This window comes from Taudactylus pleione, unplaced genomic scaffold (genome assembly GCF_031769625.1).
Source record: "Taudactylus pleione unplaced genomic scaffold, aTauple2 ptg000005l, whole genome shotgun sequence".
NCBI lineage: Eukaryota > Metazoa > Chordata > Amphibia > Anura > Myobatrachidae > Taudactylus > Taudactylus pleione.
The window spans coordinates 21,533,038-21,554,992 of record NW_028284408.1 but is presented as its reverse complement, the minus strand read 5'-3'; the positions used below and the strand labels follow the sequence as shown (position 1 = coordinate 21,554,992).

The 21,955-nt window shown below is 44.5% G+C and overlaps 1 protein-coding gene across 1 annotated transcript in view; it reads right to left on the bottom strand.

The window, feature by feature from the left end:
• Positions 1-1,665: 1,665 nt before the first annotated feature.
• Positions 1,666-21,955, bottom strand: part of TAMALIN (trafficking regulator and scaffold protein tamalin) — a 34,131-nt gene continuing 13,841 nt past the window's right edge. The window contains exons 3-8 of the mRNA XM_088446167.1: positions 19,621-19,675; positions 18,272-18,374; positions 5,548-5,641; positions 4,606-4,672; positions 3,568-3,634; positions 1,666-2,727 (exon numbers count right to left, since the gene is read on the bottom strand). Coding sequence (XP_088302293.1) covers positions 2,291-2,727; positions 3,568-3,634; positions 4,606-4,672; positions 5,548-5,641; positions 18,272-18,374; positions 19,621-19,675 — 823 coding nt within the window. The 3' untranslated portion in view covers positions 1,666-2,290. The remainder of the gene's footprint in view (positions 2,728-3,567; positions 3,635-4,605; positions 4,673-5,547; positions 5,642-18,271; positions 18,375-19,620; positions 19,676-21,955) is intronic.

Genomic DNA, 21,955 nt, shown 5'->3' with positions numbered 1-21,955 from the left:
ACCTGGAGTTTCCAATTAGGAAAAAACTAATTCTACACTAATCTTATTGAGTTAGTGGACAGGAATTTTAATAGCATATCTGAAAAGTAAAAAACAAGACCAAAAAAAAAAAAGTACCTTAAAGTGTGTATTACAACAACAATTCAAGCTTGCACCTGCTCCCAGCATCTATTATTTCAAATTAGGAGTGTAAATTAGTTTGGTTGGAAAGGAAGAGTACTTCCCATGTGAGTGATCCTGTATTCAGTCTGATTTGGGAATATTGCAACACTCGCATGTAGCAGTAGTCTGGATTTTTACCTATAGCCGACTTATGAAACACCGTGCAGGGGTCTCTAAACACACACACTGGTCAGTAGACCCAGTACGAGGGTATACACATGTCTCTATGGAATCTACAGCACACACTGTGTACAAGCTCCCTGCTCCACCAGGACTTCTGTGCATAGTTTGTCACAGCTGCAGAGATCGGCTTTAGATGTTGGAATGTGTACTTGTGGTTGGATCTGCTGTGGGACCTTACTGTGCAGTAACATTTGTCCGACACATGTGCTTGTTCTGCCTGCCAGGACGCTGCTGACTGGTATATTGTACTGTGTCAAAGGAGATTTGTAATAAGCTGCAACTACACATGGGAACAATTCTGAAGCAGAGGAGGGTGAACATTCCTCTGACACAGGCAGGCAGTATAACACGGGCATCCAGGAATTTAGGAGTGTGATGTTGTCATTAACATTGCAGGGATATACAGTTTGTTATTAAACAACGTGACTTAAATCCCTTACAAGACTGCACACCATGTTTTTCCTGGATGGAACAAAAATGTAACTTCTATTCAGCTAGTTACTCTGCAGATTTGACACTGAAAGCAGGGCGCTGAGAGATGCAGAGCCTGAACCATACACAACTTAAGCCAAAAGCAGCAAAGGGTCATTCCAGGACAGAAAGCAGCGATTACTTCTCATGGAAGACTGGCCATACTGTGGGAGTTTAATAAAAAAATCTGCCACTTTGTAATGACAAGCCTTAACCTAAAATGAAGGTTATTTCATACAAATCATATACCAAGTACAAGTAATCGTTTGTAATATCTAAAAGAATTGTTTTAGGAAGTCTATTTGTCATCAGGTTGTGATGCGAGCATTATTTCCTATGTATGCTGTATTCACAGAACTGCTGGAGACGGACATCTGGAGTCAGAAACAGCTACTATAATATCACACTCAATACCTATGTGGTCAAATATTTCCAGCTGTGTCATGGTATGGAAAATTGTGTAAATGTTGAGATAAAAAGTTTAGTGTAGATTACTCTTCAATTTTAGATTAGGCATTTAAAAAGTAAATATGTAAATTTAGTTTCTAGTCTACATCACTCCTAATAGCAGAACAGCAGGGCGCCCTAACAAACACCAACTCATGAGCCACCTAACTTCTCTTCTCCCCATGAAATGTTTACTGCCTGGCAGGATACCCAATGAAAACACAAGATGCAGCCGCTGTGGCCCTCTAATTAGGCAGGACTGCCCGAGTCACATGTTCAGGTACTGCTAATTCTGAGAAGTGTCTATAGCAGTGGAGGATAGTAAGCAGCCCTCCTACACTACACATCCCAGCCATAGTTTTGCCATCAGGGGATGCTAAAACTGTGGCAGGGCATGTGTATTTCTAGAGCAGCTGGAGGGCCACTTACTGCCCACCCCTAGTATATATAGTTTCTACCTTAGGCTCCTGCACAAAGAACTGCACATAGAATAAAATGTATAATTTGTGAAGTTCCTGTATCACATCCATCAATAAACAGCCTTGTATTCAGTTACGTGTTCACTAAATGTGCAGGAAATTAACCATTTAGTGTATCCTCAAGCAAGTACTTCCTGGACCAGTGAACAATGGTGAGTGTGTTACATGCATAACGGCAGACTTACTACATTATGTGCACTGCAGGTTCCCTTGGCAGTAATGGAGACATGGAGTGGCTACCGTGTCTCCGCTCCAGTACAATAAAGAAAGTGTCACTATGTTGCTTTGAACCAGAACAAAAAAGTAGCTTCTTGCTGGCTTGGATACTCCTCCATAAGCCTTTGAACCACCATCAGAGTCATCAGAAGAACACGAACATTTTTTCATAGAAAAACCTGGAGTTTGGCAGCCATTGTCATGCCAAACATTTTAATGAAAAACAAATGCAAATGTAGTTTTGAAATAAAGTCAAACATTGTAAATATAAAGCTTTTCACTCTTTTGCAAAAACAATAAATAAATAACTTAACGGTTTATATAAAGATGTGCTAAAGAGGACTGGCTTCCTCTTCTAATGATCTGTTTAGTCCCGGGATAAACTTCAAGAGTCTTTTCCGAAAGCTTTTGTGCTTTTTTCTGGGTAGAGACACATAGGTACACTGTTCTTTTGGCTTATCCCAGTTCGTAGTGGGGCTTGCACACTTTACACTAGAGCTGCGGGTTAGTGGAGACTTGTAAGGCTTGATTGTGCTTTTATTAGTAACGTTAGCAAGTTCATCTGTAGAGTCCGAGTTGAAGTAGCAGGTCTGATACACAGCATCCTCGTTGTCCTCCGTGGTGCTCAGGCAACTGGCGCTGCTGCATATACTTCCAGTGGCCAAAGAGCTTGGGAGAATCTCTTTGGTACATTGAGGCACTGTCCCATAAATGTACGATCTGACAGATTCCAAAGTGTCATACACACTGGGGTCCTTTACAACGATACCTAGAGAACCAGACACTCTGGTCAGTGAATGTGGTTGTAAATGAAGTGGCTGATTTACATACATACATACATACATACATACGCGTAAAAAAATATAAAGCTAAAAAGCCACAGGCCATGGATGATCATAAAAAGTCAATGGAAAACATGCAAATAGTAAAACTTATTTATGACCATCAGAGTCTGGTTCTGCTTAAAACAGTATTTTCAGGCGTGACGGGGAACTATGCAAACAAGTCATGTGTTTTGAAACCATAAATACCCTTTGACTTCAGCTTCTATATTGATGCAAAATTTCCAATATTTTATGCGCCAAATTAATCATCCATAAGAAACAAAACACTAAAGAAACTTCTTAATGTGAAACCTTTGTCACGGCACTAAATGTTCTCCTGTACAGGTCAAGGCCAGAAGTCAGGCATGTCTCTAAAGGTTATATAAAGAGTGTTGCAGGAACAGAGAAAGAGCTGACCAAATAGTCAGAACAAACATCACTGACTAAGATACAAGTCAAGATCAGAAGAAAAAGCCACCCTACACCAGAGCATAATGTTACACAATTCAGAAGAAGTAGAACATATTCAGTAAGCAATGTTTATGTCAGTCAAAATAGGAATCTAAATATGGGGGGCGGGGGAATAATATATATATATATATATATATAATCTCATTATGTTATATACATACACATGCTTGGTACTTGACTAGTGTATTAACACAAATATCTACGAAGCAGGGTTACCAGTTTCATCAACATGAACCACATGCAGCGTGACCCCCGTTAACTGCTATTACTTTAACAAAATGACGTCTGTCAAAGGGTTCAAGAAGCTCACTAACCATGTAACAGTCTTTGCTCCTGCACCATAAGTGATCGATATTCTTCCCATTTCTCATACAATGTTTGCTGCAAGGACAAGAAACAAATGACATGTAACTTCTGGAATGGGGAGAAAATAAGTTGCATACACCATTCCCTTATAGTAATGCTGGCAAGATGCTCAGGAAATAAAGGGGACAACGCAACAAACAAATCAGCAAGAGGGGTAAAGGCCCCCCATACATCAGCGACGGATCACAACATGCCGGGTCGGCGGATCGGTTAAATCCAAAATGTTGAATTAACAGATTTGCTGATAAAAAATTATCGTGGTTGGCAGATCGGTGAAATTTAATACGTAGAATGTCACCAATCTTGCAACGGCATTTCCGACCAGCGAATCAGCGTTTCCATCTCTGATGTATGGGGGCCTTTAGTGAGCCAACATTGTCCCTTATTGCTTCATAATGGGGATATGCACCCAGGGGCAGTACGGAGAGAACCAAATAAGAGGCTTAATGTAGTTTAGGAGGGGCGAGGGGAAGACTTCTCATAAATGCTAATAAATGTAATACTATAAAGTCGTGTTTCACCTTTATGCGTTTAGTTTACACCAAAGGCTTTCATGCAGAAGCATGCAAGCACCCGTTATGTGGGCTACTTCCTGTCTGCATGAGCTGCTTTTGTTTGTAAGCTCTGCTTGCTACCCACTACCCCTTTCCACCGCTTCAGTCATAAAGAGGCACAAATGCCAGATAGACACAAGTGAGAATTGGCACATGAGTGCGTTCTTTGCAAGCATACACAGTGCAAATGTGTACAATATAGGCTATGCCAACCAGTGTAAGTTGAACTCTGCAGCAGCATCTACTCCTCGAATGTATCGACGGACCCAATCGCAAATTTTGGGTAGGATCCCAAAAAGGCGCTCTAGGCTCTTAGGCCTGCAGCTCTGCACCATTGCTGTACAACTATACAGATAGGAAAACATTTGCACACAAAATACATTTCCTTTATAAAAAGAGAGCTGCTCAAGAGCATGGTTATCAGTCACTCACCTTTAAATATTGTAACCTGGCCTCCAATTCAGCTCTTCGGATAGCAGAGCCATAAACAGTCTCCAGCCTGTCAATATATAAAAGGTGAACATTGAAAAAAGAAAAATGGCCATTTGCTGCAATCATTTAATCAGCATTAGGTTGTAAGCTCACGTGAGTAGAATTCACCCTACTATTTGTACTTATGTCAGCCTTTTTTTCTGTCTACCGTGCATGTCCAAGATTAATGTATGACCTGTCTTGAAGTTGCAGACATCAGGATGACTGAACGCAGTGCCTGAGAGTCTCTGCTATGGACCTATGATTTGCACTGCAGCTCACGTAAACAGCTAAGTGCCAGATCATTGATCCAAATGCCTCCATGATTCCAGAGCAATCTGTTTGAATCACATTTAATCTGGAACATGGCAGAAGCAAATTCTAAAGGTGCCCATACATGGTGCGATAGGCACCTTGCGCTGCGATGGCCGACATATCGGGCAGTCCACACACACACACACACACACACACACACACACACACAGTGACCAGCTGACCGACATGCCGACACCCCCCGATCCGTGGGATTGGCTGCTATATGGCAGTGTGTATGGGCAGCTTTACAGTTTGTCCCAGCTAGTTCAAAACACATTAAAAAGCTTGTATGGAAGTATTACGGCTTGTGAGTCACATAATCCTCAGGGGACAGAGATGCTGAATTTCTTGCATGTATGAGAAGGGTGTGATGTACCTGGAAGTGGTCTCCTGTGAACCATAAGCCACATTATGTAATATGATGCTTTTCAACATTTTCCTGATTTTTATTTAGTGTTTTTGCTTTGTGTGTCTGCTTACAGCAATCTAGGCAGTTCTATCAAATCACTGAGATAAACTGATAAATGTTCATAATGTGAAATCTTTGTACAACTATGTATATAGTCATGTTTTTTAACTTTTAGTCACCTCATTTTATTTCCAGAAGACTTTATCAGCTCTACAATTTCTTTGTGCCGGATTCCTTCCACATTTAAGCCATTTACGCCAGCAATTATATCACCTTAAAAGATAAAAAATGCACCATTTGTAAAGCAATAAACAGGTTTGGTACACAAAAAGATTAGCCACACAAGCCTTGTAACAGAATTCAAAACAAGGCTGCTTTCAATCAACTGAACTCCATAAACTAGTAAGACTTAAACACACATATGTAACTGTCGGCCATAAACTCAGCAATTATTTTACCCTGGTTTGTTTTTTCACACCACTATTAATTTTTAGTTTTGCACGGTGTCCTGTGGCTATCATGGCAACCGCAAATCACATTGTACACGATGCAGTGAGCAAAGCACCTTTGAACATGCCTAGAAGCTGTGTGACATCATCCACATGCTGCCATTACACGACATGCTGTGAGGCATGACTGGCAGCCATGATGAATGTCTCACCAGAGATTATGGAAGACACTTATTTGTAGGAAGATTGCAAAAGAAAATTAAATTTGCAATCCAACATAGGTTTTTTTTATTTTAACAGTTCTGCAAACAAAGGTGCGTTTCAAATTTAGAAATACACTATGTTACGTTCTGTTTTTAGCATCATGGCCAAGGTTATGGGCCTACCTACCATATCCAGGTAACCTCTTTAGGGTAGGTCCCTAACCTACTAGGGTTCAAATCCAGAGCGTAGGACACCCCGAAACTAGCCCGGCTAAGCCACCCCAGGGCACCACCATAGTAAGAAAAGTGCAGTGTAAAGAGATAGTTAGGAGCAGCTGCATATAAAGAATGAAAATAAAAAAGTACACGTATAATAAACAAACAGTGAAGGGTTAAAATGTGTCAAAAGAAAAATGTGTTATATGCTGTGCCCTGAAACAGATAAACCAAAGCAATCCAGGGGGACCCACGCCTAAAAAATTAACCAAAGTTGCACTACAGTGTGTGTGTATATAATATACATATGCACTAATTACACACACATACATACATATATATATATACACATACATACATACATACATACATACATATACACACACACGGTGTACTTCACTTTTTTATTTTCATTCTTTATATGCAGCTGTGGCTGCTCTTAACTATCTCTTACACTGCACTTTTCTAACTATGGCGGTGCCCTGGGGCGGCTTAGCCAGCTAGTTTGGGGGGGGGGGGGGGGGTGTGTTCTGCGCTCTGGATTAGAACCCTAGTATGTTAGGGACCTACCCTAAAGATGTTACCTGGATGTGGTGGGTAGGCCCATAACCTTGGCCATGATTATGCTAAAAATCTACTGATTGCAAAATTTTATTTAATATTATCAGTAATTTGGAGTTGTGCACCTGAGATTTGTCTGTTTCTGTGCCTTTCATAAGAAGTGTAAGTTTGTAGCAGAATGTAGTTTTTTTTTTTTTTTTTTAAGAAATGTTCCACTTTTCAAAATACCCCTTGATACACTGTACAATAACTGAATAGGCGTGCCTTGCCATTTCAAATAGTCCCTTCTTGAGTAACACCCTCATTAAAAATGTAAGCAAGTTTGATTTCCCTCTGGAATTTAATGGGCACTAAAAGGAAAAACAAACGGCTCATTACGGTATATAAGAGATTTTACATTGGACACAGGATTGGGCAAGTTTTAGGAGATTAAATTAAATTGGACATTCAGACTTCCCGATTTAAGTGGTATTTGAGACAAATAATATACACAAGAATACAGGAGCTGGTGTTTTGTGTTGTGAAAAGTATAACCATTCTAGATATTTACTAGAACCCCAATTTACCATCAGTATATAAAAATATATACTCTAGAACCATCTAAAACTGAATGTTAACCTTAGCCTCTTAGCGGTTGTCACTGACTGTCCTCTGCACTTCCTCAGCACAGAAATAACGTGGGATGTTCGGAAGAGACCCAAATTTTCATAGATTTCCCTGAATCTTAGTGAAATTTGGCAACTCTGATTAGAGCAGGGATAGAAGTTCATGATCAGACTTTTGCTGCGTGGACACAATTGAAGGCTCCTTTCCAAGTTTTTAGCTTAAGTGACTCATTTCCTGCACAGAACATGTTGTATAATGTAGAAAAGCAACAGGGACTCAAACAAAAACATCCCCACAAAACATAAGTTTCACATTAACAAACTGCTGCTCAAACAGAATCATTAGCGAAACACACAATAGCTATGGATGGTAGATTACCTTCTGAAAATACAGAAAAGTAAACAAATTTTAGAAACTTTTCATTAGATATCAGCAACAAGTAAGCAACACAGTCCGGACACTTTACCTTATCTAAAAACTATAAAGCAGGGGTAGGCAACATGCACTCATTCCAGTGTGACCTGCCACTGTATTGCTGTAAGGGCATGCTGGAACGTAGACAGAGCTTAAATGCACCCTGTTCCAGCCCGCCCCATTAGCGCCCAACGTCATTAACATGTTGTGAGGAGGTCTGGCAGCACCGGCGTGTGCAGCGCTGACTGGAGTTGTCCTGACAACACTCTGATCAGCTGCACAGACTGCAAAGTGCCTGTCTGGAGCATCTAAAGGAAGCTCCGTTTGCACCGCAGTAGTAATCCTGGCTGCAGGGTGCCATTCCAAGTAACCTGCTAGCAGAAGCAAGGGCCGTGGGGTGGAGACTGCAGTCCACAGAGCCCTGCACTCTGTGCAGAGGTACCAATCGTACACCCCTAGTTACGGCCCAGGATGAATAGTTCTATAGCCTGTGGAAAGCCACTTACTGCCCACCCCTGCTCTATAGGGTAGAAGGTCTAGGTTGCCTACTGCTGCTATAAAAGGTATAGTGGAAAGTCACAGCCACATTTTATGGAACCTCTAGCATACACATTAAGGAGCTGGATTCAGAAATGGGAGCAAAGAAACAATTTAAAAAAAAAAAAAATAATCAGGTAAAACCATTTTGCACTGCAGGTGGGGCAGACAAAATTTATAGGTAGGGTCACATTTGAGAGGGCTGTGCTCAAACAAATCTAAAAGGCAATGTAAAAAGAAAGCTGTCCAGCATTTGTTGGCTGCATGCAAGTGCAGCCAGTATTTTGCTCTGCATGCAAAAAATATAAAATGTATTGGCACCCCTTGCATTGCACATGGTTTGTCCAGGTGCAAAGTTACTTGCTTTGCTCCCAATTCAGCCCCTAAATATACTGTATATTCAAGAAATGCAAAGGTTGTTAAAGCTGTATACAGTCTTCAAAACTTCCACCTCCTGGGCAGCTCTGAATATTCATGGAGTATTACTGAATGTGGACATCCCATGTACTGGCAGGAGCATGCGCCCCTTATGCCTGTGACATCAAGCTGCCAGCTTTCAGTACATTAACTTTGAATGACCACGAACTGAATGTCAAAGGAACTTCTACCCACATCAGATACATTTTATTTAAACTAAGGCAGTTATGACACAGGAGTGAATATTCCTGGGTGTGCAGACTTCTCCTGCACTGGCATAAACACACTATGCGTCTGGAATGCTTGCTATGAAGTCAAACCACCAGTTTATAGCAAGGACCAGATTCTCAAGGACCCTTGTGATAATACAGGCTGCCGGATTCCCCCACAAACAGATTAAATGCAAATTAAGACAGGACAATACATGGAAGAACATTATTTACTGCAACCTAATGATATCCACACATGGGATGATTCTCCTGTTTAGTCAGTCAGAGAGGGCGATATTCCAAGAGGACCATTAAGTAGGTGACCAAATTAAACAAACCCAAATGTTCTAACAAGTGGAGACAAAACAATTCCTAGGTTTTGGTCACTAAAGCACTCTATGGATGGGTAGATTTTCCAACTTGCCTTCTCAAATCTAATCCAGATATGATGTTGCACAAAGACTAAGCTGTAACAATAGGATAACCAGATCAACAGTTACAGCAGCATCAGCTATAGCTTCCTGCCTTGAATGGGAACGTGCCATCACCTACTGCTGGGGAACTTCCTGTATGTGTCACCACAGCCATCGCCACCCACTAAAAAGCAGCATCGACACCTGCTACTGGTATGGGCAAAACTAAGACTGGGGGAAGCACTATCAATTACAGTTTTGCATTCCGCAAACTTTATGTATAAGAAAATTAATTGAAATAAAACGATTTTAGCAGACTATAAATATACATTTTATTTTTTTATATTGCCTATACCTTGAGAGAACAGGACCAGTCATGTGTGACAATCAAACTGTGTTGGCTCTGTGGCAGATTGCACATTATTGTTCTGTTATCAAGCTTGTATGGCTAAAAGTGACGGATTGTGGCATTAGTGACACGAAAATAAACAATGACATTAATGCTAGCCATACACTAGCACGATGCGATTCAGCTTATGATTTCCCTTGATCTCCCTGGCAGCTCAATTTGGTGCTTTGGACAAATGATGTACATACGATCTCACGATACCATCGATCGTGTGCCTGCTGAAAAACTGACCATCTCTCCGTACAGGATATTACTACCAGGGTTGGCAATGCTGCTGTACACCCCACCGAACCCTCCCCAGTGTGTACACACAGAAAGGAGCTGCGCCTACAGCGTACGTACACCAAATGCAGTGAGACAGGCAGACTCTGAGTAGCTGCATCCTGAGCTGGGGACTGTAAGATCAGGGTGCTGCCATATGTAGGAGCGGGCTGCCTGGGGTGCACAGCTGCTGCTGGTGGGGATACTTATCTGCAGTTTAGGAGGGAAGGTCAATTGGCACGATTCTATTCAACGCGATGTAAATAGCTCCGGGAGTGAGCTCCCGGAGCTATTCAATACACCGCGCTGCCAAGCCCGACTAATGATTTCTTCTCTCATCCCTCCGGGGATGAGAAAAGAAATCCAACAAAAATCCCGGCGCGAGGCTGTTTTCTGCCCTTCGAGCCTGGAAAACAGCCTCGCGCCGGGAAGTTAGGTCGGGGAATACACGTTATCGCGCCTAAACACCCTGATTAAGGCGCGAGAACGAGCCTTCCCCAACCTAACATCGCAATGAATTGAATAGCTCCGGGAGCCATCTCCCAGCGCTATTTACATCGCGTTGAATAGAATCGTGCCCATTGAAAGAACACATGATCTGCATAGGATTACGATAGATAATATGGGCTGCACATCTGATTAGACAATACGTTTTAGAAGCGGAGGGAACGCGCATTGGAGCGTATAAGCGCTTACGAGCAGGGCCCTCTACCCTCTCTGCTTCTCCTTCTCCTTCTCGCTTTGCTCTGTTGCTTATCTGGATGTTATGGTCGCTAATGTAGCAATGTATATTATCCATGCTCCATATCCTGTCTTGTAAGTCACTGGTTAACGTATTTGTTTATGTACTGTTTAAGGCTCTGCGGAACACTTGTGGCGCAATAAATATAATAATAATACATTCTAAATACTACACGATTTCCACAATACTAATCGTACGACGCGTCAAAAATCAGGCAATCGGCCCGAAATTGTGCTAGTGTATGGCCAGCATTAGAGTAGCCTGGGGTCTAATCTGGCTACTCTCCTCAAATCCAACTAGACATGGCCTCTGAAGCTGTGGATTTGTGATGTAGATGCAGCAGCGTTCCCAGACACTCCCATAACATGCCCATGAATCGGCCCCTTTTTGCAATCACTTGTCACCTCCCAATCTGCAACCAGATACTCCCAGGGATCACACACACTGCAATACCGTACGCAATTGCGATAGGCATAGGACACTTGGGTTCGCATATGCACACTAAGGGATTTCTGTACTTTTAGCTTATGGCAGTAGCAAAATGTCACTAAGCTGCATAAAGATCAGCACTGCACACATCTCTGGATTAGGCCTACAGTCCTGAAATCCTGCAAAGCATCGGACACCACTTAGGAAAAAGGAATTTCCTCAATTAAAAGAAAATAAATAAATAGTTGCTTATTACATAGGCACCACGGTAAATACCAAGGGCTACTTTGACTTGCTGTAACTAACTACGTAGTTTCCGCTTGGTCTGTCATTTTGACTCTCCCTCTGCCCATCTCATATCAGCAAAAAAAATTATAAATACCACATCAGCCAGGCAATGGGAGATTTGAGAAAACCCATTTTGTTAACCAACAATGCCTCTCCTTAACAAGTATCTGCCACCATCTCTTTGGAAAAGACAGCTGAAGAAAGTCCTAAAGTGCCCTAAGAGTCCAAGAGCACTAGAAAATGGAAGCGGTTTTCATATCTCAAAATGCCTATTCCAAGAGGAAATGGCATTAAGTTACAGTGTAATTAGCTGAATGCCTCTCAGTCTTCTATTCAGATTACATAAGCAAATTTCATAAAAAGCTGCACATATGGGCATAAAACCACTGTTTGGAGGGTTGGGTATGATATCCCGGTAGTGAACATCCTGATGGTCACACTAGCGGCAGCTGAATTTTGGTGACTATTCTGACCCTTACCCACCCCTCCCGCAACCTAACCCTCATAGTTGGATTTTGCCAGTCGAGAGTCTGCTGCTGGTATTGAGACCGCCAGGATGGTCACCACCAGGATCCTTACTACATCCCATATTGAGATGGTAAACGGCCACCACTCTTTTTCCCCAATATTGACCGTATGTTTCATATAGTTGATTACTCATCACTCACAATGTTTCCCAGATGAACATTTCTCTCGCTATAAACCTCATTTTTAAATCATGAAGTTCATAAATAATCTATTGGATTGCTCACAAAGAACGGGATTTTAGTAAACAAAAAATATTAACTCTTCAAAATTCATCTCAATTTGCATGAAATAAAAAACAAAAATATGAGATATGGTAAGAACTTACCCTTGTTATCTCTATTTCTACGAAGTCCATAGGGTTCCACAGGATACCTTGGGGTATAGGTGATGACGTCAGTCTTCAGGCACCACAGAGTTAAAGTTTTCAGCCTCCCAGGATGCATCTGGGTCCCTCTCCTATACCCCGCCCCCGGGCCAAGGCATCTCAGTTACGTCACAAGCCATAGGCCGGAGGAGGAGAAGAAAGAGAGAGAAGAAAAAAATCTGGACACTCACAAGAATCACATTCTCACCATAGGGAGACGGAAAAAACGGTGACCAGAATAAAGCCCATCTGCAGTACAGGTGCGACAGGGCGGGAGTCCTGTGGAACTCTATGGACTTCGTAGAAATAGAGATAACAAGGGTAAGTTCTTACCATATCTCATATTTTCTACTTCAGGGTCCATAGGGTATCCACAGGATACCTTGGGGATGTCCCAAAGCAGTATCCTTTAAGGGTGGGGACGCTCCTGTGCTGAGAGGAGAATCCGCCGCCCGAAGGAAGCATCCTGAGAGGCAAAGATGTCAAAAGCGTAATACCTCACAAAGGTATTGACAGAAGACTACGTAGCAGCCTTGCAGATCTGAACTGCAGAGGCACCACGTCTAGCTGCAAACGAAGGACCCACAGACCTAGTGGAATGAGCCCTCACCAAGGAGGGAACTGGAAGACCTTCATGAAGATAAGCTTCTGAAATTGCCATACGAATCCAGCCTGCCAAAGTCTACTTTGAAGCAGGCCAACCCTTTTTACGGAAGCCATAGAGGACAAACAAGGCGTCCGACTTCCTAAAAGAAGAAGTGCGATCAACATAAATTCTCAATGCCCGCACAACATCCCAAGTGGCGTCACCCACTGAAAGTCCAGGTGAATTGAAAGCCGGCACAACAATTTCTTCATTGATGTGAAAACTGGATACCACTTCGGGAAGGAATCCCGGACGAGTGCGAAGCACCGCCCTATTCCTATGAAAATTCAGAAAAGGGGGTCTACAAGAGAGAACCCCTAAATCCGACATCCGTCTGGCCGAGGCAATGGCCAGAAGGAATATGGTTTCAGCTGTAAGCCATTTAAAGTCCACTGAGTCCAGTGGTTCAAACTGCGGTCCCTAGAGAACTCTCAGGACCACAGCCCAATTCCAAGGCGCCACCGGTGGAACAAAAGGTGGCTGAATGCGAAGAACACCTCGCATAAAGGTGTGCACATCAGAGAGCGCAGCAATCCTACGATGAAACCAGACTGACAGGGCAGACACCTGCACTTTCAGAGAAGCCAGGCGAAGCCCATGATCCAGTCCAGCCTGTAAGAAAGCCAACACCTAGACAGGCGGAACTCCCTAAGGGAATAATCTCTAGGTCTACATCACCGGAAGAAAGTATGCCACACACGATGGTAGATTCTTGCCGAGGAAGGTTTACAAGCTCTTAGTATGGTTTGCACCACGGAGCTAGAAAAACCCTCTGGACCTTAGCATGACCGTTTCAACAGCCACACCGAGTCAGGTCCGGGTGAAGACAAGGACCCTATGACAGCAGATTCGGTCGTAATGGTAACCTCAGAGGAACGTCTACTGACAGACTCTGGAGGTCGGAGAACCAGTGCCGTCTGGGCCACTCGGAAGCTATCAACAGTAGCGTACCTCCTTCTTGATTTGAATTTCCGTAATACCCGCGGAAGAAGGGAAAACGGAGGGAAAAGGTAGGCAAACTGGAACATCTACTAGACGGACAGGGCATACACCAGAGACGCCTTTTCGTCTCATGTTCGAGACCCGTACACCGGCAACTTGTTGTTGTGCCGGGACGCCATGAGGTCTATCTCTGGAAGACCCCACTTGTCCACCAGACTCCGAAAGACGTCCTGGTATAAAGACCACTCTCCCGGTTCCTCCTTGCTGGTTTAAATAGGCCACCGTGGTGGCGTTGTCTGACGGGACCTGCACAGGGTGACCCTGGAGAACCGGCTGTGCCCGCTGGAGAGCTCTTGACACCGCATGGAGCTCCAGAATGTTTATTGGAAGCTCCGCTACCGCCCGAGTCCACCTGCCCTGAAACAAGTGTGGACCCGTGACAGCTCCCCAGCACCGGAGACTGGCGTCCGTTGTTAACAGGACCCAGTTCGCCACCCAGAACGGGCGTCTGCAAACACCAGGTTAGAGACAGGCGAACATCCGGAGTGAGCCCCATCGTCTGGGACTTGAGACACTGAGGCAATCCATTGGATCAATAGCAGCAGAGGTTTGGAGTGAAATTGGGCGTACTCCACCATGTCGAATACCGACACCATTGAGCCCAATAATCTCTTTGCCAAGTGTGTCGACACTCGACGACACTGCAGACAACTGCGCACCCTCAACTACAAAGCAAGGATCTTTTCCTCCGTCACAAAGATCCACTGCTGCCTGGAGTCCAATAAGGCCCCGAGGTGCAGGATCCTCTGAGACGGGGTGAGAGTGGACCTCTGCCAGTTTGTCAACCAGCCGTGACGTTGCAGTACCGCAATCGTCAGATCCAGATGGTGTAAAAGAAACTCTGGAGACCCCGCTATCAACAGGAGGTCGTCCAGATAAGGCAACAGTCGGACTCCCTGCGTCCGCAGGAGAGCCGCCATGACCTTGGTGAATACCCGTGGAGCAGTCACCAGGCCAAAAGGCAGTGCCCGGAACTGGAAATGTTCGTTGCAGATTGCCAATCTGAGGAACTGCTGATGGCGCAAAAAAATAGGGACATGCAGGTAAGCGTCCTGGATGTCCAATGACACCATGTAGTCCCCAGAATAATGGACCGCAGGGTCTCCATCCGAAACAGAGGCACCCTCAAGGACTTGCTGAGGGCCTTTAGGTTTAGTATTGAACGGTAAGACCCATTGGGTTTCTGCACCAAAAATAGAATGGAATAGAAACCCAGGCCCCTCTGGGAAATTGGAACATGCACTGCGACCAGCACCGGGCGAACTGAAGCAGGCGCCCCCCACTTTGGGGTCCCCCAAAAGGAGGCCTGGACCGTCAGGCCGCAGGTTTGTTATCTGACCTAGGAGCCGGACATCTGGTACTCCAGACCTGATTCTTGGGCTTGGACAATTTCTTGGCCCCAGCCTGCCGTGGACAGGACTGTACTTTAGGCCTACCTTGGGCCCTGTGAGGCCAAAAGGACGACCAACCAGCACTAGAAAGAATCGTAGCAGACAGAAGACATGCAGATTTTGCTGCTGCCAACGTAACTACAATTTTGTCCAGATCTGGACCAAATAGTACCTGTCCAGACCTTCTAATCCCTTTTTGGAATCCGCGTCCGCTTTCCAAGAACGCAACCATAAGGTGCGACGAGCAGCCACGGCTGCAGAGGAGATCCTAGAGGTGAGCATACAAATATCTAAGGCCGCTTCATTAATGTAAGTGGCCGAGTCTCGGAGATTGCCCACCAACTCGGTCTGTTCAGCCGAACAGTCAGAGTCCAAAGACGCCTCCAAATTATCCGCCCAGCGCTCCATAGCTCTGGCTACCCAACACACGGCCAGAGCCGGTCTGGATGCTTTCCTGCAAGGGAATAAACGGCTTTGAGGCAGATCTCCACCTTGCGGTCAGTGACATCCTTCAAGGATGACATCGAAGGCATAGGCAATGTGGCACTTTTGACTAGGCGTGTGACATGTGAATCCACTTGCGTAGGGGATTCCCGCTTAGAAAAATAATTGACCGCAAACAGATAAGCCACGGCTAAGCGTCTCTGGGGCTGAACCGTTTACCTGGATTTTTCCACGCCTCCTCTAAATGATCCACTAATTGATCAGAAAGAGGGAACACCGTAGCCTCACCCTTAATATCCTTAAAAAGGCATATATGAATGTGGCCACCAAAGGATCAATATCCTCAATAACTAAAGCCGAGCGGACCGCTCGAATAAGACCAGGGATATACACCTTGGACTTAGCGTCCGGCTCTTTGGTACGGAGAGGTTCTTGGTCAGATAGATCCAGAATCTCCCCATGATCTGACGTCTCATCGTCATCCCCATAAGGAGCAGATAAAGACGCCACCGGCCGTTATGAGGCCGCAACACAGACTCCCACTGTAAAACATCGGACAGATGCTGAACCGATGTAGTTAAGAGTATTAACCCACGCAGGCTCCGGAGAAACCTGGGAAGGGACAGGGAGACTGTGGGGTACCATCAATTGTCTCGGGAACTCCCGCATGGGTGACGACACCACTGACTGCTGGGACAAACCCGTCTGGGTCAACGCAGGTGGCGGAGCTAGCTGGCCCACAAGGGTTGTAAGCCCCTTAGCGAAACAAGCCCAGGGAGGTTCCTGTACCGGGACCGTGACCATAATCGGCCGTGACAGTGCCAGGCACTGGGGGCATAACCCCTCCGCGTTACCCTCTCCCTCCGCTATTGGTACCTTACATTTAGTACACATGAGCTGGAGAGGAAAATCAGTCTCAGACATGATGGTAAGTATGTGACACTCACACCTATACGTATTGGTATAGTGTGAATAACACCCTGCACACCGCGCACCGCAAGGGCTTTGAGCAGAGCAAGATCAGGGACAGTAATAAAGCTGACAGTAGAAAGTGAAAGTACAGACAGCAGGCTAGCAGTTCAGTCACATACAATGCAGAAGAAACAAATCCCTGCACTATTAGCGCTGATTCTCAACTACTCAGACCCTCAGGCTGGTAGGACTCAGCGCTGCATACACTGACCTGTGACAAACAGAGGAGAGGTATGCTGGGGGACCCAGACCGCAATGCCACCGCTCACAGGCTTCCAGCAGTGTTCACCATGCTTTAAAGATGGCCACCGAGGAGCAGAAGATGAAGGAGGCCGGCCTGGGGAGGACAGCTGACACACTGTGGCCAATCAGGCAGAGCAGAGAGGCTGTGTGCAGCAGGGGAGGCGCCGGCTGTGAGACAGGGAAAGCGCGCTCCCCTGGCATGCATTTAACCCCTGGGACGCCGCAGCGCATGCCGCTCAGCAGCGGCCCGCTGTCCCAGGGGGTAGTGGAAGCGCAGGTTGGTCGCCTGGCTCCACGCTGCAGCCAGTCCCCAGGGAGCCCCCTGCCTGGGGACTCAGGACCATGTGACCAGCAGGGACCCACAGCGGGACCCCGCTGCTTACCAGCATCCCCTTGGATCCGGCCATGGTCCAAAACATCTGGGGACACCGCTAGCCGTGACCCCAGATGTCTACCAGCATCCCCGGATCAGTACCGGCGTTCTGGTACCGGCGGGGTGTAGGGGAGACGGCATGGACGTCAGTACTGACTGTCCATGCTGTACTCCCAGATGTGCAGCCAGCGCTGCCTTTAAAATAAACTTCAGGGGCTCTTCATAGCCCCCCTCTGCACAGTGCCTCCGACTAGGCACCGACGAAACTGAGATGCCTTGGCCCGGGGGCGGGGTATAGGAGAGGGACCCAGATGCATCCTGGGAGGCTGAAAACTTTAACTCTGTGGTGCCTGAAGACTGACGTCATCACCTATACCCCAAGGTATCCTGTGGATACCCTATGGACCCTGAAGTAGAAAACGCTTTGCTATGACTGCTGGTAACATTACACAGAAACCAAAGTACAGAGACCAATTCTGAAATAACCAGTGACTCAACTGGAGACCTCCTCCCCACCCAATGAAGGTAATTGTATTATAGATTTTAGTATTCACATTAAATTCATTCATTGGTTTGCAGCTTTTTCTCATTATCAAGATCTCACTAACAGGAAGGTGTCAGGAAGTTCTATTTTCAAGTAAATACACTCATTTCTTACAGATGACAGCAGAAAGATAACATGCGGAAATCCCAGATAAAAATACATATTCTATATTTTTTTTAATGTTAAAGTGAAACCCGCACAGTTAATGATTGTACAGAGACACGTGACAAAAACAGACTTACCGACTTTCAAGCCACACAACATGGCCGGACTTCCTTCATGTACCCGGCAGACAAATGTGAACATTTCCACAGTATTCTTGTCTTTATGGTGCAGTCCATATGTCTGTAGAAAGAGACGTGAGGTGAGGCACCTGGATAGAAGCTGCTTTTAATTATACACTTCCTGAATGAGGTCCAAAGTGCCATTAGCAAGGCAAACTATTGCACATATTGACTCAGTGCCACAGAATGTAGATTACACTTAATGTCCAAGTAAAACTACTTGCAAATACATTTTGGAGCGAAGTCACCAATTCTACATGTGTTGTTTTCTCAGAGAGAACAGATTGGTCTGCCATATGGTGCTGCACCTGAAAACTGGATCAGCGCAAGTCAATGGGCAGATACAAGTGTTCTATCCTTGGTAAATCAACACAAACATCTTAAAACCAATCCAGAAACACTGTATTGCAAGGTAACACTATAATAATAATAAACACTGTATTAAAGCTTTATGACAAAAATACATCAATACAAAAGTATTGAAATAAAGTATTTGTTGCACTATAACAGTGCCATTCAGTCATAGAACATTCCCATGAACCAGAAATGTAAGTATCCAGGTGAGAACATATTTGGTAGATTAGCTGACTACATATTAGGGCGGAATTCAATTGTTTTCGCGGCCCGCATCTCCCGTCTAAAGTGACAGGAGTTCGCGGGCAGCTGTGCAATTGTTCTAAATCTTCCCGCTGATCGCACCCAAAGTGGTCGGGTTTAGCCGCGTAAAGCAGCTAAACCCGACCAAAGCGCTGGGCGCGATCGCGAAAAGTGATGTTTGGGCGCCCAAACATGGTACTTTTCGCACATTTCAGCTCTCATCCCCCTGGGGCTGCGAGCTGAAATGTAGCTCTGTCAGCTGATCGTGCCCGACAGGAGCAAGAATTGAATAGCTCCGCCGGGCGCGATGGGGGCAGAAATCAATTGAATTCCGCCCTTAATGTCACTTTAAATAGATTCCAAGTACAGTCCAACACCTTTTCATAGGGCATTGGTCTAATTTGATTTAGCATCAAAGGAAACCAAGCTATGATACAGGCAGATAAGCATGGAAAGAATGATGTGCAATCACTTCATACCTACCTGGCAACCCTGACAGGGGATGAACTGGATGAGCCCTCTACAGATGCTTCTGTTTACTGAACAGACAATGTAAGTCCCATGTAGGGGAACAGAATAAGCGGCTATTATTTATTAACCACCTATACCATTCATATTCTTATTAGCCTATTTCTAAGTCAATAGAACAGCGATTACAATCTGCTTGTAACATTACAGGTACTGTATAAGGTCAGCTGTTCTTTACTCACCTGAATCTCAAATCCAAAAGTTTCAGAATCTTCTTTTTCTAAAGTGACTATTTTTCTGGAGAGAGAGAGAAAAAAGAAGTTTATTTTCTTCTTAGTGTCCCTGTTCCCTCCTACGTCTTCACAGCAGGCTGTCACTGCCCAAGACAAAGCATATGCAGTGTGTGTTGCACAATACAAGTCATTGTTCTTTTTAAACCTCATTTACAAAGCTACAAAACACCCACCAATGATTCAATAGTCCTTTATTCGGAGGTCTCTTTACAAGCCCAAATTTGCACATATGTTGTGTTAGAAGTCACCATTAATGGCAGATGCCATCTTACAATTTTGGCAAAACCACAAGCAAAATTGCTGGATTACCAACATTAGATTAAATTTGCAATAACCACTATGTATAACGTCTTCCAACATGTCAAGGGTATATATTTAGTCACCCATAGACAATAGATACGCCGTGACCAAGCACAGGGAGCCTGGGATCCCTGCAAGAATAGGCATAAAGGGGGCGATTCAATTCAGAGCACGGTTAGGGCGACTAAATGATTTCCTTCCTGCATCCTCCCGAGGAGAGATCAGACTAAGGTGCGGCCGCGAGGCTGTATTCTGGCTTAGCACGGCACTAGCCGCCTCGCAGACAGCACTTTAGTCGGTGAAAGCCGGTTCTCATCCAGGTTAAGACGCGGGAACCGGCATTCTCTGATTTAGAGCAGATTCAATTAGAGGCAAAAAGTCGCGGCTAGCGAAATACATTCGCTGCTGCAATCTTTTCACCTCATTCGTCTGTGTGTGTAGGCGAAGTTATCGCGTACTTTTACAATGCACGTTTTTTTCCCTATTCAATTGCAAAACAGGCGAAAACACAGATGTATGAAGGCAGTGAATGGCGAAACTAGTGAAAAGGACAGGTAATTTTGGGGAAATCACTCTGCACCCCATAAAAAACCTAACTGACCCAGGAAATCAATATAGAAGTTTATTAATAGCCCTAATAAAAGTATTTTGAGTTCTTAAATTGGTTCAAAAGGGCTGTTATTAGCATATCTACATGAGTGTGGTAAAATGATAAAAAGCCATTTCTTTTGGGACTCATTTTTGCTGTAATTAAATTGGGGGTAAATTTAAATGAGTATTAGTTTATTTTTTTGTCTGTATAACGTATTATTAAAAACTTTAAAATACACCTGCTGCAGCCACCTGCAATCCTAAAGACGCCTGTCCCATCCATATAGCACCCCAAAATACCAATCCCAGTGCTTCGTACCCATTTTCAAACGCTTTTTACATCTTCACCCAAAAAATGACTTTATGGAGTTCAGATTTATTTTTTTTGCCCAATTTGTCATTATTAGCGGGTATCCAAAGGGTTCTGAACCAAGTCCCCACATTTTTAGACAAAAGGATTTTGCACATCTTTTCTCCTGCCTTTGGGTGGTGAAATTCTTTCGCCTATGGTGTTTTCGCACATGCGAAAACGTCCTGGAATTGAATAGGTCGATATGTGGGAATGTGGTGAAAACATTGCATCGGCAAACGCTTTCCGCTGATCGCAGCTTTTTCGCTTCTAATTGAATTCGCCCCTTAGCTTGTAAGTATTCTAAACAGAGCATTGAGTTGAATAGATCCAATACCAACTTCCCGACGTTATTCAACTCCCGCTGAATTGAATCGCTCCAATGATTAAAATAGGAAGAAAAGCTTTTGGGCCCAATTCTGATTTGCACACAATGCCAGTGTCCATGGAGTTGAGCGATTTATTTCTAAGGAGTATGCAATTGCATTTGAGATATACAAAAATGACCCATCTTTAGGTGCTTGTCATTTATTGGAAATGTGCTGGGCATTCCTGGGCGGTAGATATTCAGACACACAAAGATGACCCATCTTAGGGGCATGGTCATGGAGTGCCGCTGAACTGGTTACAAACTCAGACCACTTAATCACTCAGATTGAAGACCCTACTCTGACAGAGAACCCGCACCTAGCATGGGGCTGGTGCAACTGATTGTTGCATCTAAAGATGCACCAATAAGTTTTATAGCATCTACAGATACTCAAGCTCTCGCTCCTGCACAGTCAGACGCACACCAGGAGAAGGGCTGATACTAGCATTAGCATAAAGTCACAAACACAACTACAGCAAAAGATGCTAAAGCACCAGCCCTTCATTTGCAGGGGAGTGTAACCTATACATTTCCCAGGGCAGCTGGTATACATAGCATGTAGTCAGTAATGTGCGGTGAGGTAAATGGCCTGGGAGGCACTGGCTAGCATCAGAGCCAGACTTACACATACATATAGGAACTTGAGGGTTCATGTGGGCATTATACAAGGTGCA